This window comes from Pagrus pagrus, assembly GCF_965226575.1.
Source record: "Pagrus pagrus genome assembly, chromosome: 21".
Taxonomy (NCBI): Eukaryota; Metazoa; Chordata; class Actinopteri; order Spariformes; family Sparidae; genus Pagrus; species Pagrus pagrus.
This window is the reverse complement of record NC_140208.1, coordinates 25274703-25290302: the sequence shown is the minus strand read 5'-3', so window position 1 is coordinate 25290302 and position 15600 is coordinate 25274703. Positions and strand designations below refer to the sequence as shown.

The 15600-nt window shown below is 42.8% G+C and overlaps 1 protein-coding gene across 1 annotated transcript; it reads right to left on the bottom strand.

Moving 5' to 3' along the window:
* Positions 1-29: 29 nt before the first annotated feature.
* nme2a (NME/NM23 nucleoside diphosphate kinase 2a) lies at positions 30-7552 on the bottom strand. Its single transcript, XM_084343333.1, has 5 exons — positions 7443-7552; positions 5044-5176; positions 1871-1972; positions 1012-1124; positions 30-484 (listed from the first exon to the last, which is right to left on the bottom strand). The coding sequence occupies exons 2-5, from the start codon at positions 5170-5172 to the stop codon at positions 370-372; spliced, it is 459 nt and encodes a 152-aa protein (XP_084199459.1). The 5' UTR covers positions 5173-5176; positions 7443-7552; the 3' UTR covers positions 30-369.
* Between the last annotated feature and the right edge of the window lie 8048 nt (positions 7553-15600).

Genomic DNA, 15600 nt, shown 5'->3' with positions numbered 1-15600 from the left:
GTAATCTGAACAATGAATGAAAAGACAGATTGTATTGTGTGCATTTTATTGGAAATCAGATCACTGGTTAACAAAACTGATGGTCAAGGACATTTCAGTCATTAACTGTACATTCAAGGGATGATTGGAATGTTTCTAAAAAGGAATGGAGCTCAGGAATGAATCCGGACTATGCCTGGACCTCCATGGAGACCAGTTTGAAGTACAGTATGATGAGTAGCGGGCAGGGGGGGGATGTGACAACTGTGGGACATAAAGAACTTCACATGAGTTCTTCTCCCTCTAGGCTATGGGCAAAAACATGAAATCTGAGGCAAGAGTTCACTGGTTTTCAACCAGTGTGAGGACTGCTGCAGGACCCAGAGTGGCTTAGTAGAGCCAGCTGGAGGCACAGCTAGTGTAGCTGACCAGCTCGCCATCTGTAAACCACAGGGAAATCTCCTTGTTGGCACTTTCCACTGAGTCACTGCCATGGATGATGTTCCTGTGAAAACAAGAGCAAGAGGTGAGGAAAAGGGTGACGGACTGAGAATCCAGTCCAAATGAACTTCAATATCTCAAAAAGTTGCTGTGTATGAACTCCCACTGTGTCTGTTCAAGCAGCGCTCCGACACTGTTCAGTTGGTGTTGAGTTTGAATAAAGAAAAGAATGAAGTAAAAGATTTGTCACTTGCTTCTTCAGTACCTGATACTTGCCAGCTACCTGATCAGTTATGCAAATCTCAGATGAGAAATTAGCGAGAAGTCTCACTCCTTAACCACTTCTATCATCAGCCCCAGAAAATATAATTCCAATTCAGAATTTAATCGATTAACAAGTTTTAGCATCTTCTGGATGTAGTCTGATAAGGTAAATGATCCGCTACTTCCTACTGTCCTTTTTTCCTGGCGTGTCTTCTGCCAATGTGAAAGGAGTCAATTGCCTATTTTTAGCAAGTTTACCCAGGTTTTAAAAAAAACTGAATATACATGCCAATTTTAGTGTAAAAGTGGTAATGCAGACAAACTCACTTGCTGACGTCAATGCAGAAGTCTCCTCTGATGGTTCCGGGCTTAGACTCTGCAGGGTTGGTTTCACCGAGCATCACCCTTCCCGTCTTCACCACACCCTTGCCTTCCCACACCTGGAATACACAAGAGGAATGACAGATGAAGCCAGCTGCTCCGTTAGCACTTCCTCAGCCAACACGTTTCCCCAACAACAGGAAAAGTATGGGTGTCATTTTCCACAACAGTCAGGCAGCAGAGCAGGTTTAGTCTCCAGGGTTTAAGCCTTTCTGGTTCAACAAACATCGGTCTTATGTTGCGTTCTAGTTACATGGGAGACCACTCGCCCGAGTTGGAAAGTGGGAAATCTCGCAGCTGTCTCGCGACATTTCACCGAGGCACGCCCCCTTTTGGTCGGAATATCCACTGTCCGACTCGGTCCTCCTGAGAGTACACCGAGTTGAGCGAGGATAGACAAACGACTTGACAAACAAAGATGGCTTCGCCCATAATTGATGTATTTTCTTTGTACCACGTTGGTCGTTTTAAATGCTCTTACACACTTGATTACATTGCTGCTTTAATCCGGTCACCAATTTATGCATTGCACGGTCTTGCTGTGCCTGCAATACAATGTAAAGTGTTTGAGCTGGTTTGCTAAATAGGCTAATGTAGCTTACAATAACAAAACAATGACTAGCTTGCTACTGCCCTGATGGCGTCCATGTTCTTCCGACTTGTCGTGTAGCGATGACAAATGGGAACGCTAAAAGTGCGACACGCGAGAACGTGACGTCATTTCCTGGCTTAAGTGCAACTCGGGCGAGTTGTCTCCCATGTAACTGGAACGCAGCATTACAATCTGTTGTGTGTGGTCTCTTACCATGGCAACCACTGGACCAGAGCTCATGTAGGCAATGAGGGTAGGAAAGAAGGGTCTACTCTTCAGGTCGATGTAGTGCTTCTCCAGGAGGTCCTGAGAGGCCTGCAGGAGGAGACAATGAGACATATCACTGCATCGTTCCTGTACACACAATTCAAGTTGCTCATAGGCTCTACTTGAGCAACCGACCAAGTTACATCAACTCTGAATTCAAACTTTTTTTCTCCAGTTGATAGCCAACCAAAGTTAACCAGAAGGAAAAAGACAGCACAACATCCTTTCATTCACTATTTATTTGTAATGCACTGGCAAAGACACATTACAAATCTAGAAGGTTAAACTTTGCGCTCTTGTGCTGCATCCAGCTTAGCAACCGTTTCATAGCCTATTGATGAGTTTGTCCTGCACTGCAACAGGCACATGTACATTAACTACAAAAAAAAAAAAAAAAAACTTGTGCTCATTTGCCTATATTGCTTAATATCCTGCCAATTACAATGTACCACATCCACAGTATCACCCAATACTACCATGTTTGGCTGAGTGCCACGTAAAAGTCACCATCATGAAACTATTCATAAGGCTGGTCAAACATGGTGTGGTCAGTTATACTGGCCTAACTTGCCACCGTAGAACAGTGAAATGAGGAACAACTTAACTGTGCCCGTGAATGTATATGCTTAATATGTGTGTTCCAGCACATAGACACAATAGCACTGGGGAGCTTTTCATGCCTCAGACTCTTAAATGGATGTGCCCCTGAAGCATCCCCGTATAGATAGAAAGGCTTTTCACCTCAAAAAAAAAAAAAAAAAAAAAAAAGGACATTCATGTTCCAACAGAGAACAGCTATAGACCAAAACCAGAGTTTAAGTATTGTCATCTCTAATACATTTTGAAGATATTAAACTTTTTTAATCGTTCATTTTGAAAAAAGAGTTAAAGTCAGTGTTTGTTATTTAATACATTTTGAAAATAGAACTTTAATATGCAAATACTTATTCATCTCTTATTTATGATGACAGATATTCATTTTGAGTAGCAATAAATGGAGTTTCTGCCTCCCGCCACCACTAAATTACAAAAAAATAAAAAAATTCTCTACCTGTGGCAAACACAGCCTCTGTAGAGAAACACTGATGGGACTGTAACAGTTATAAGGCTTCAGGCTCAGTGAACAGACATCACAGAGCACAGACCTGACATCTACCTCAGGGTTGTACCCATCAGATCTAACCGGCTTAGTGCAGATACTGACCTAATTACTCAGCTCAGGCCAGATGTGACCAATCCACAATAAATACAGTTTCTTTTGTAAAAAGAAATCTCAGTTCTATTCATTTAGCCACAGGGTGCTGCCAACTCCACTTTAAAGTTATAGCAAGTCCTGGACCCACATTAGATAAATGAATGGATCCTAGTGAGGTACACACTGTAAAGTTAGAAAGGGCCACAGGCATCTGATTGGTATACTGCATCAGAAACTACAGTGTAAAAAGTCAACAGGTGCTGCCATTAAAAAGTCAAGTGTTACAGGCATTATTCACAGACATTGTAGTTTGTGAGGACCTGAAAGCTGTCTCAGTGACCTGAACAACAAGCCTCTGAAGACTCCACCTCAGCACAACGCCCTGTTCACAGCCAACACACCAGCCTTACTACACACACACGTCGCAAGAGGTCAATACATCCCACTCCAATGACAAGATTGCAGTCACAAAATTATTAACCAGACATCTGGTAAAGTTGATATTGCAACCAATCAGCGCATCAACAGCAGAAATGTCTGCAACACTAGTCAAGTAAAAAGCAAAGCATTCAAGTTAAATTCTACGAAGACGACCGATTCCGTTCCGATGTCAGACAATAGGTCAGGAAGTAGGCTTTGGCGATTGGCCAAATATATCGCCAATCGGCTGAGCCCATCACGGTTGGTTTCACTTTTGGGCGATTTTTGTCATTTTATTTTGCTTAATTAATGGTCTGCCTCCACAGAACTACATAGAGCACAATTCAAAGTGTGCGCGTATTGGAACTGGCAACGTCTCACATGATTTCCAACGAGTCTCACGAGACGGGTGAAGCGTGGCTTTTCCAGTGGCAGTTGAGGGAGCCGCCTCTCTCGGTGTTAGCTTGGCGTGCTCGATCAGGATGAGTATATACGCAAATGCTCGTACAAATTTGTGGTGTTAGAATCTTTTGCTGGCACCACTCGTTTGCATAGATGGCAAATTACCCGGCTTGTCTTTGGGTTTGCCAGTTGCGTCAGGTCTAAATCTAAAATAATCCCAAATAAGGGATTTCCCCCTGCGCCCGCAAAGTACGCTAAACTTTTTTGCTGCATTCATGTGGTGTCAGAAGATCTGAGTTGCCGAGTTGTTTTTCTGACATGAGGTGGCGTTCATGTGAATTATCCTGTTCTGAAAGACATTTTTAGATTTTGCCCTGACATCACATGAATGCAACATCCCTCTTTTTTTTTTCTCCGCCGCACACCCAACTGCCAAATATATCAGCAACCACCGGGTGATGGGCTGACGGTGGCCGGTTGGAAATTTTTAACATATCGCCCAACCCTAGTGGGAAGAGCTTTGAGCTTCTGAAACTTGGGCTGGGCTTTGCCTTTTGAACATTTCAGAACTGGCAGCTCCACATTGCAAGATCAATTTAGCCTTCTCTGGGCAAGCCTCTGCTTCTGACTTGGCTCCTATTCCATTTTCACTTCCTCTGGCACCAGTAAGCACACAGACACCAGATTTCATGTGAGCAATTAGGGTTAATCTACTTCACCTCAGTTAACTGGAATGGGACATTTTTTATGGACTGCAAAGACGTGCCTTTTTTTTTTACATCAATTCTTGCACAATGGAGGTTAATGAATGCACATGACCTCATGATAATCTAGCACGGTCCCACTCTGTCACAGCTCAGATGTTAGCGGCTTAGGAGACCTCAACTCAGTGCTAAATCGCTCATGCCATGGTCAGGAATAGACAAGCTGGCTAATCAGCTCACTGGAGGTCTTAACGGTCACTCTGCACACTCACAAGATGGTTAACATGACCACTGACTTGTGAAAGCAGCTCACCTCAAGCCCTTCACTTTAAAAAAAAAAAAAAAAGTCAGTGGCAATGCATTACAGATAAAATATACGAAAAAATATGTTTACTTACATGGAGCATCTTCATGCCGACGAGTTTGAAGCCTTTCACCTCAAACCTCTTGATGATCTCTCCAATGATTCCCCTCTGCACACCATCAGGCTTGATGGCAATGAATGTGCGCTCCTTCAGCTCAGCCATGATTCTGTAAAAGAGGAGAAAGGGGGATGACGACAACACCACCATTTACAATCAACGGGGGAACAAGCCCGGGGTCACTCACGACTCTTGTTGGCATTCGGCACGTCCAGCTGTGGGGCCGGCTGCCGAAGGCACCGACCCCATCACACAGAGCACAGACGACAGGTTGTGTTGATCCCACAGTGTGATCACCTTAACTGGACTACTGCGACTTTGACCGCCAGCCACTCCCACAGAGGAAAGACCTTTATCCTCACATGGTTTCTAAAAAAGGTGCACTGAGAGAGACTCAGCTGTCACCATTACTATTCACAGCTAATGAATAAGTCACAAAACAAATCTGCAACAACCTCAACCGGGGCTGCGCAATTAATCCAAGTTAATCAAAACCATAATATGGCCAAGTGCAATATCAACTAACAGTTTACCAATGAGGAACTACAGACCAGTTATTTGCCAAATACTGTGTATCATTTTGTGCACTTCCAATTATTTCTGATCAACTGAAGGTGTGGCTTAGAAAGTATGAGGCTGAAAGAAGTCAGGTCAGTTGGGAGAAAGAAACTACTGAACTATCTGGTGGCCAGAGCAGACAAGCAATTTTAAGCCATCTACGTTACCTCTGAATTTTTATTGTGCATTTGTCACATTTCTCAAAATCAAACAAAGATAATTATAAATAATCCTCAACTGCAGCCTTACTTAAATCAGCACATTTCAGGTGAGCGGAGTTTGTAAAAATGTGAAACTTGTCAACTGGTCACATGAAAGTCGACATAAGAGTTTATTTATTTTTCTGCTGTTTGAAACCAAACTCTTTCAAAGATCTTTAATTTCCCTATAATTAAAATTATAGTTCTTCCCAGGAGAATAATTTGAATACACGTTTGGAAATTACAGCCAAAAAGAGTCAGAATTATATTACAATTGATAATGTTAGTCTGGTTCTCTGTGCAGCTCGACTTATACCATTGTTAACCATGGTGCATTACTGAGGCCAAGAGCAAAATTTTATAATCACTGACTCGCAATGAGCATTTCCAGGCCAGTGTAAAATACAAATTGAGCCAAGACCTGCAGCTGAACATAAGAAGAATCACTGGCGAACTAAAAGCCTCCAACTCACCTCTAAGAGGCACCATCGACCCAAAGACTCCCAAAATGGAGCACGGTGCAGGACAAATCAGAACACTTGGGTTTCCTAACAAAACCAGCCCATTGTTAAACCACGTTACTTTCAAACTACATTCACAGCTGCAGCAGGCCGATGTGGACTACCTTCAGTGAGCTCTGCACTTTAAGCACCCACATTTTCTGTAAGTTGCTGACATGTGGGCCATGAAACCAGATCCACATAATTAAACGAACAGGACTGCCTGCTCCGGCCCACACTTCATTCACCGCCATCAGCCAATTCACAGCTATGCAACCACTCCCTTAGCCAGGGACAGTTTCCTTTTACAGTTCAACTAACATTTCAATGACCAAATAGTTACATGTGCTTAAATAACTCTAGCATTAGCGAAAGGTGTGAATGGATGATGATGAGTCCAATGAAATCACGACAGTCCAACAATACAGTAGGCTAGCTGAGCGGTAGCAACGTTTAGGCATGTTACATTAGCCTCGCATGTACGATTATAAATCACGCCCTGTACGATTATTGCGGAAATCCGCCGCTGCGTTAACAGCCTTCTGAAGGACGCCTGACAGCTCGTGTGATGGTCAAGGCAGACGGACTTCGGTCTGTTCGATCATGGCGGTGACGTTTGCTCTTGCCGGCTGCGGCTGACAGGCAGTCTTCATAACACCGCCATTAAACCTGGACAGTCAACTCCGGCCACAGAGGTGAGAGTCACCCCCTGTAAAACCACTCTTACTGAAACCGCCTACAGTGGTGAGATAGCTAGCCCTAATGAACCCGGCACAGTGCCGCACTGGAGGTCGGGACAGGCCCGGGCCTTCAGACAGCCACATGGTCTTTTGTTCGTGCTGCTGCTGCGAAAGCTCACGTCAGATGTCAGGGCGGCGGCGAGGACACCGCTTCAACAATATGTCCCACAGCTTCAGTATGAACGGAGTCCTCATTTAATGCCTTAACAAGTTCAAATGCGATAAAAACCAAGTTACAACACACATGCTGGGAAACACGACTTCTACTAAAAAATGATGAACTCGGCTGTGTGAACAACAGGAGGAATAAGAAGAGTACTCACATTCATACAAATATCACTGAAACGAGTAAAAGGGGAATAATAAGCGAACTTTACCTTGACAATGAGGATCCGGTACAGTTTTCAACAGTGGTTGGTCCGGTGGACGTGGGAGAAGACCTACGGAGCGTGCGCAGCCGCGTTTTATGCGCGAAGGCGGAGACTGCGGCGACGGCAACACACTGGAGCCAAAAAGGGGCCGTTTTTCACCGCGAGATAGTGTGCTGCAGTGCAGAATGTAGTGTAGTGTGTACTCAACAACTCTACAAACTGACAGTATAAATAACAGTATAATCCTAACAAAAAAGTATCACACGCATCAGCATAATAATAAACACTTCCCTGTAGTATGATTACTGAGTGGAAACATGCCCAAAACTGTATTTGTGAGGAAGGTCCTACAATATAACTGACATTTTGACATGCCACAGGAAGAGAACAGGTGTATTCAAAAATGTTAACAGCAACTGCATTTCATTTTCATTTATATATGCCCGGCCCATGGCCCTGCTATTTACAGGTGCACTATGTGGTTTTTGCAGGACATTTTAAGAGAAGAGAAGAATCTTCACTGATGGATTTTCATGACTGAATAAACGATTGAATTAACTGTCCTCAAAGGACAACACACAAGTTTTACTATTTAAAATTGAAAAATCAGAGCTGTATTTGTTGACATCTACTGCAATTATTTCAGACTGATCAGCCCAAAACATTAAAACCACTGTTAGGTGAAGTAAGTAACACTGATCACAGCTTTTTAATGTTTTGCTGGCATACCTTGGGTACCATCCAGACATTGCAGCATTCCCTGATGGCAGTGTCCCGCAGCAGGACAATGCACCCTGTCCAAGGAACAATCTGATCAAGCAAGGAGTTTTGATTTTGTACCTCTTGGCATAAGGTGGAAGAATGCTGCATCTGTGCTGAGATAGAGTGATTTTTTTATAACAATGATGTGAGGGAAATGTGGAAACAATTTAGGTGAAATGAGAAATACCCACTGTATACTGTACCAAGGACATTACATTAAAACCTGTTAATGTAACGTCCACAGTCTAAACTAGATTTAAGTTGAGAACAGAGAAACGTCCCCTTTCAGCAGGTGAATATAAAAATCAAACTCTTCACATCCACGAAGCTGAAAAATCACCGTAAAGGAACATGAGGCAAATGAGAGGACTTTAGATTTTGTCTCATTTACAAATGTAAAGATATAGAAATTAGAAATTAAGCTAGTTGCATCAAATTTGTTTAAGAAGTTGTTGTTTTTCAAACTTCTGTGTTTAGGTCTATCAAACTTAAACATACCAAGGAGTTATTAACTGGTTATGACACAGTCTCTCATTAATACTGATGCCTCTATGACCTACATCAAACGAGACCATCAATGGGAAGACTGGCTATTTCTGAATAGATGTTATATCACATAGCCTGAGGAAAGAAGCTGTATGTTGCAAGACTGCCTCTTTTGGTGGAAAACAAATTAAATATGTTATCAGTAAATATATTACTGATACATTCAGTATAGACATTTTTGCATCTTGCCTTGTATGTCAATTGCTAACATTTTCTCAATATTTTAATAGAAAACGTAACTGTCGACATTACACTTGCCTAAAAATGTGTCTGCAATTGCAAAGTAGTTGCTAAGAAGAGTAATGTCTAGGAGACAAGGCTGCAGCCTGCAGGTCAAACCTTGCAGTGTTCTAACACAACATCATTGTGAATGAACGATCAGTGGGAGATTTTGTCAACATTGCACTTTATTCTGAGGTGGTTCCACAACTAATAACACGTCGGAACCTTTCATTTAGAAATTACTCTCAGTTTAAGATTGTAAACTATCATGACTTTCTTCATTATAACGCTAAATAACATCATTGTCTGTACAGTTTAGTGAGTTCTTCACCTTTCTGTTTATAGTTGATCATCATACTGAACTCACAGGCTACTGTTCCATAAAAGCTACCTACTAATACTACATGAGAAGATAATACCTATGTGGTTTGCACACATGAATAAATGCATGTCCACATGTACTTTAATAACACTCTCATATCTACTGGCTGTAGGAAGCTTTGAAGAGGACTTAATAAATCGGCAGCCCATGGCTTTTATGGTATGAGCTTACATAGTGGTCATAAAGTCACTGGGCAATGCATAACATTAATAGAAATAACCTTAATGTGGCCTGGGATATTGAAGCCATTAAGAACTGTATCTCTTACCTAAAGCACCAGTATCCCCACCTCACTCACTTCACTCAGTGTAAATAGATGGATTTTTTCTGAGCCTGACTTCCCCAGCAGTATGAAAATATTAGGTATGTCGGCCCAAACCAAATCTCCCTCTGAGATTGAATCTACTTTGAAATATGAAGTTTTCACCCTTTGCTTCATTGGCTGGCTGCCAGTGGCTTTAATGAATACTGAGGCAGTGCAGTGAGTGAGACCCACGGATGAAGTGTGTCCTCCACACTGCTGCCTGTGATTAACTCTGATTATTAAGATTGTTGGAAGACAAAATGTGGAGTTACACAAAGCCTGAGGCTGACACCCCTGTGGTCGCATGCAGAATTCTTTAAGTGAAATATAAAGCCACACACACACACACACACACACACACATTTATATACTTTGACACATACTCCCATCATCTTTCACCTGTGCTTTCATCTCTTCCTCTACTTCCTCCTGTTTTCTGTCCTTTCCTATTGCTCTCCTCTCCTGTTACCTCTTCTCTCTTTCCCTTTTTCCTCTTCCTATCTTTTTCTGTTTCCTCTCACCTTTTCTTCTGTTTGTTCTCCTCTCCTGTTTCCCTTTCTTCCTCTAATCTCCAGGAGAGGTCCTGTTGCTCCTGTTTCCTTTCCTTTTCTCTCCTCTCCTCTTCTTTCCGTTTCATGTGAGCATGAGTGTGAGCGGTGGTGGTTGATGTGTGAGTGGCGTAGAGTTCTGAATGGTTTGTTGTCCCTGTTTTTCAGATTTGTACATGATCAAGTAATAATAATAATAATAATAATTTTATTTATATACCGCCTTTCATACATGAAATGCATTTCAAGGTGCTTTAAACAAATCATCAAACAATTAAAAACAGTATTAATCAACAGTCAGGCAGTAAAAATACACAGTGACAACAAAACAATAGCAGTGATAAAAAACAAACAAAAAACAAAACAATCATACGAATAAAATTAGGCCAAGTTAAAAACAAGTAAGCTCTCTTGAAACTTTTGCTGAGTGTTAGTCGAGTTATCAGTGGTTTTTGGGGTTTTCCGCTGAGACGCCACCTCCGTCTATCTGGCAGGGAATGAGGATAGTCCTTCCCGGTAGTAATGTTACTGTGGAGGAAGTTTTGTTGGCTCCTGGTGAGCAGGTTGGTGCCCTCGACTGGATTAGGATTTGGAGTGACTGGTGAGTGAATTTCAGCATGATGTCAAGCATTCTAGGTAGGAGGAGAACTATTGAACAGCAGCAGCAGTTAACCAGACAGCAGCAACAGTTAGCCAAATAAGTTAACAGGCTTGAAATTCAGATGTTTCATAAACTTCCTTATCTAGCATTATTAGCTCATTTTACTCTATTTTAATTTAAACTATCTGGTACAAATGAAATGTCTTTATAGAACATGGTATTGTTTTTAATGAGGTAAAAGACGATTGGATTTCTATTCCTCCTCCTCTTTTCTCCATTTTCTAAATTGCACACCTGAAGGCTTGGACCTTGAAATATAAAAATAGAAACCTGTAACCTGCCTCTTGACATCTGTCAGTCAGGCCTGCTGCTCTCACTCCCTCTGACCTAAAATGCACACCCCCCCACTTTCAGCACAGTCAGTGCTCACGTGCCACAGCACCCCATATGCAGGCAGGGTCGTGGCCAGGTCAAATGATGAGGAACAATAGGGAGGCAGAGTTTGTTATTCTTTCTTTCTTTGTTCATTTGTTATTTTCAAGGCAGATCATAAGCTAAGGGCGCCAATGGACGCTGCAAATTATGCCAAGAGCCAGCCCTGGTGTAAGGATCCCAAACTGAAGCATGTACAATCTCTGTGGCGGCAGGTGTTCATGTTCCTGGACTTGCCCACACAAACACTGGAGGTGTCTTTCAGAGTGAAACATGGTGATGGCTCTTACATGGTTTATGAAAGCTCAGGACAGATGAAATGCTTTGAGACTGGAGATGTGGGACATAAACACTGTGTGTTTCCACACAAACAACAGGCAGCAGATCACTCCACTGATGCAGCGGATGGCACCACTTGGAATCATCGGAATTGGTTCTGGGTCAAGACCCGTGGCCGTTCCCAGGGCCGGTGGCGCTACGGTCTGGCCCATCAGGTCCAAAACCAATTCCAGGGGGGGGCGGCAGCAGATGAAGGTGTAGTGCGTTCAGCGTTATTGGTGCACAGTCTGAAAATAATTCACTAGATAGGGATGAAGAGAGCCAGACAAGGGAGGTGGCAGGCTTTTGTGGCTGCAGAAAACCTGAGCAGCTCTCAGTGTGCAGCTACACAGGGAGAAAATGTTGAGGAAGCAGCCTCCACAAGCGTTGCAGACAGAGATCACAGTGAGATCACTAGTGGTGTGTTCAGCAGCCAGGTGTCAGGGGAAGGGGGATGACATGGATTATCGGTCAGATGCCGTATCTGTTGGTGAAACTTCTACTAAGAGCTCAGATCTCTACTTTCTAGAATACATAAATCCATTTTTGTGTGGCGTGCGAGGGGGGAACCCGAATAATTTATAGTTTAACTTAAATCAAAAGATAACCAAAGCCAACAACGCCACCCCGGGGTTGAACACGGGGAAAAAAAAGAGGAAAAACAGAAAGAAAGTAAATGTGTGAGTAAAGCAATTAACTAAATATTCTAAACCAAGGACAACACAAGCTCGTTATACTGAGAAGGCAGGAGACGTGTTTCCAATCAAAATGTACAAAAGTTTATTCCATAAATATTAAAACAATTGAAATTTACCCTAAAAGCGAGTCGACTTTACTTAACACCAAAAAAAAGAACAGGGCTTCTTCCAGGGCTGGGGCCTCTATGGTATATGAAAAATAGGAAACAAGGAAAATTAAAGAAAATAAACGCTACTGTGGCTGACTCACTAACTGAAGCAAAAGCAAAGAGAAAAAGAAAAAGAAAAAAAAAAAGGTTAGCACACAAGAAAACCCCACTCCCCATCCCCTCCTGTTTGCTACAGGTACACTAGAAGAAATGGCTGCCATTGGTGTGGCTCGGCGGGCTCAAGTTGGAGCACACAACCCAAAAAAAAAATAAAAATAAAAAAACAAAATAATAAACTAGGAAGGTGAGTAGGAGACCAAAAGAAAACAAAACCAACGATTAAACAATCAACACAAATAAATCAGGACTTTGCCATTAACCAAGTTTTAAATTCCAAATCATAAACAATCCACACAGCAGCACATTGAGACCTCCCAAAGCAGCAGCGGTCCTGAGTGCAGAATGGCGTGGCTTGTGCCGGCTAGGTGCTGAGACCTCGGCCTGTGTGGTGTGTTTCACTGTGAGGAGAGAGCGAGAGGGAGCCAACATACATTTTGGACACTGTAAGACATGGTTGGTTGTAAGCAGACGCTGGCAATCAATGCACACGGATGAAAGAGCGGCGCAGCGATACATAGTTTAATCATACCTGCGATGTTGAGCACCTGAAACCAGGTAACCCGGAAAGGAAAAGCGTGCACCAGCTGCCAGAGAAAGGGCAGCACTAACGGTCCCTCCCTCTTATATACACTGAGGCTTAATTAAAGGGAAACAACCACGCCAACAAGCAAAACAAAGGGAAAGTGCTCATCCCGCTACAATCGGATGAAACATTCATAAAGTCTGTGAGAGTGAGTGATTATTTCAGTGATACTGATAAGTTCATCAGATCTGTTGGTGTCCTGAAAAGGTTAGTTGGTTTTGACCTTTTGTATGAAAAGGAATGCTTTCACCTCAAAAAGCACATTACAACTTTGAGGAAAGCAATAAAAACTATTAGAATGTCCAGAAAGTAATATGATCTTGCATCACACGATGGTTTTCACTTCTCACAACTCCCTGCTTTTTTTTTTTTTGTCTTTTTCTCTTTTCTGACCTTTTTAGGGGACTCTAAAAATAGGGTCTCTGAACATTAATGAGGGAGAGACATGCTAAAGAGGGATACATTCTAATCCAGCAAATGAAATAGACTGGGGCTTATGGTGGGAGGGTCCATGGATCCTCAGTCATGGCACTAACTTCAGTGGGTAACTGTCCTGTTCAAAACAACAGTAAATGCAATGGTTTTATCCTCGATAAAAGTGGTGAAGGGTGCTCATTGCTCTAGATAAGGGCAGAAATAGACAGTACAGTGTTCTGCTTTGTCAATGTATATGATACAAATCATGGAACAGAAAGGGTAGGTTTTTTTCACCCTCATGAAAAATGAGCTGAGAAATTACCTTCAGGATCAGCTCATCATTGTTGGAGATTTTAATTGTATGAGTCAGCTCAGAGCCTTAATTACATCATCACACACTTGGATCTGTTCGACACATGGAGGGTAAAACATCCACAGTCTAGACAATAAACATTGGTGAGGGTCAGCAACAACAGGGTTAGTGCTTCACGACTGGACAGGATCTACTTTCCGCCAGGTGAAAGGGTTAAGTCCTACTTGCTTTTTAAAAACAATAAGCTTCTGCAAAACAGAACTTTTTGCCAGAGCTTTAAATGTTTTTGGCAATGGTGGAAACTTCAGAAAACCAGTTTCAGTTCTTTGAAGCTGTGGTGGGAGGTGGGTAAGGCACCGATTTTATTTTTTGCCAGCATTACACCTCCCATTCGACTGCTTAGATCACGGCAACAGTTCAGGAACATAAAGCTTGCATAAAGAGCATTGAAGAGGGGTTACACAGAGACTCAGATCCAACTACAGGTCATCTGCTGCAGGAGAAGATGTTGGTGTTGAGCTCTTTCCCGCAGGAGAGAGTGAAGGGAGCTCATGTCTGGTCTCGCTTCCTTGAGCTATTCCTGATCTCTTTCTTTTTTAACCTGGAATGGTTGATGGCACAGAGGAAGCAGATGACCTGCCTTGAGCTTATGTTGAGTAAAACATAATAATACCAGTCCATATTAATAATCTGTGTTCTTACCATAGGCTCCTGATAAGTCTGAACCCATCATGGCAATTACAATTTTGGCAGAAGACAAAACAAGAAACATGTTAATCAAATCAAATCAAATCAAATCAAATCAAATTTTATTTGTATAGCCCAAATTCACAAATCACAGTTTGCCTCAGAGGGCTTTACAATCTGTACAGAGACGACACCCTCTGTCCTTCGACCCTCGATTCGAGTGAGGAAAAACTTGCCCCAAAAAAAAAAGCCCTTTTAACAGGGAAAAAAATGCGGAAGAAACCTCAGGAAGAGCCACAGAGGAGGGATCCCTCTCCCAGGACGGACAGACGTGCAATAGATGTCCCATGTACAGAGCAGATCAACGAGATCACAATGTATTCAATTATAAGCGATGGTTGACAGGAGTGAAAGTACATAAAGAGGTATTACAGCAATAATAATGAAATGCACATGGAAATGTGATTACTAGTGATAACAGTAGTAGTGATTAATGGTAAGGATAGTATGTAGTAATGCATTACAATAATAGTAGTGGAACGTATGTAACAGATGTGACTAATATTAGCGACAGTAGTGGTGGGTGTCAGGCAGGGTCATGGCAGTAGGCGCATCCACGATCCGGCAGGGTCATAGCAGTAGGCGCATCCACGATCAGGCAGGGCCATAGCAGTGGGCGCATCCACGATCAGGGAGGGCCATAGCAGTGGGCGCATCCACGATCCACGACCCGGGCGCGGCCAGGATCCATGGGAGCCTGTAGGACTAGAAAGCACAAGGACTCCGGGGAAGAAGTAAGTCAGTGACATGCAGAGTTGGGGCATGTATACAGGCATAATGTATACAGATGGAGAGGAGAGGAGAGGGGAGGAGAGAGAAGCTCAGTGTGTCATTGTCCCCCGGACTAGGCCTATAGCAGCATAACTAAGAGCTGGGCCAGGACAGGCCTGGGCCTGTCCTGGCCCAGCCCTAACTATAAGCTCTATCGAAGAGGAAGGTCTTAAGTCTACTCTTAAAGGTAGAGATGGTGTCCGCCTCCCGGACCAAAACAGGAAGATGGTTCCACAGAAGAGGAGCTTGAT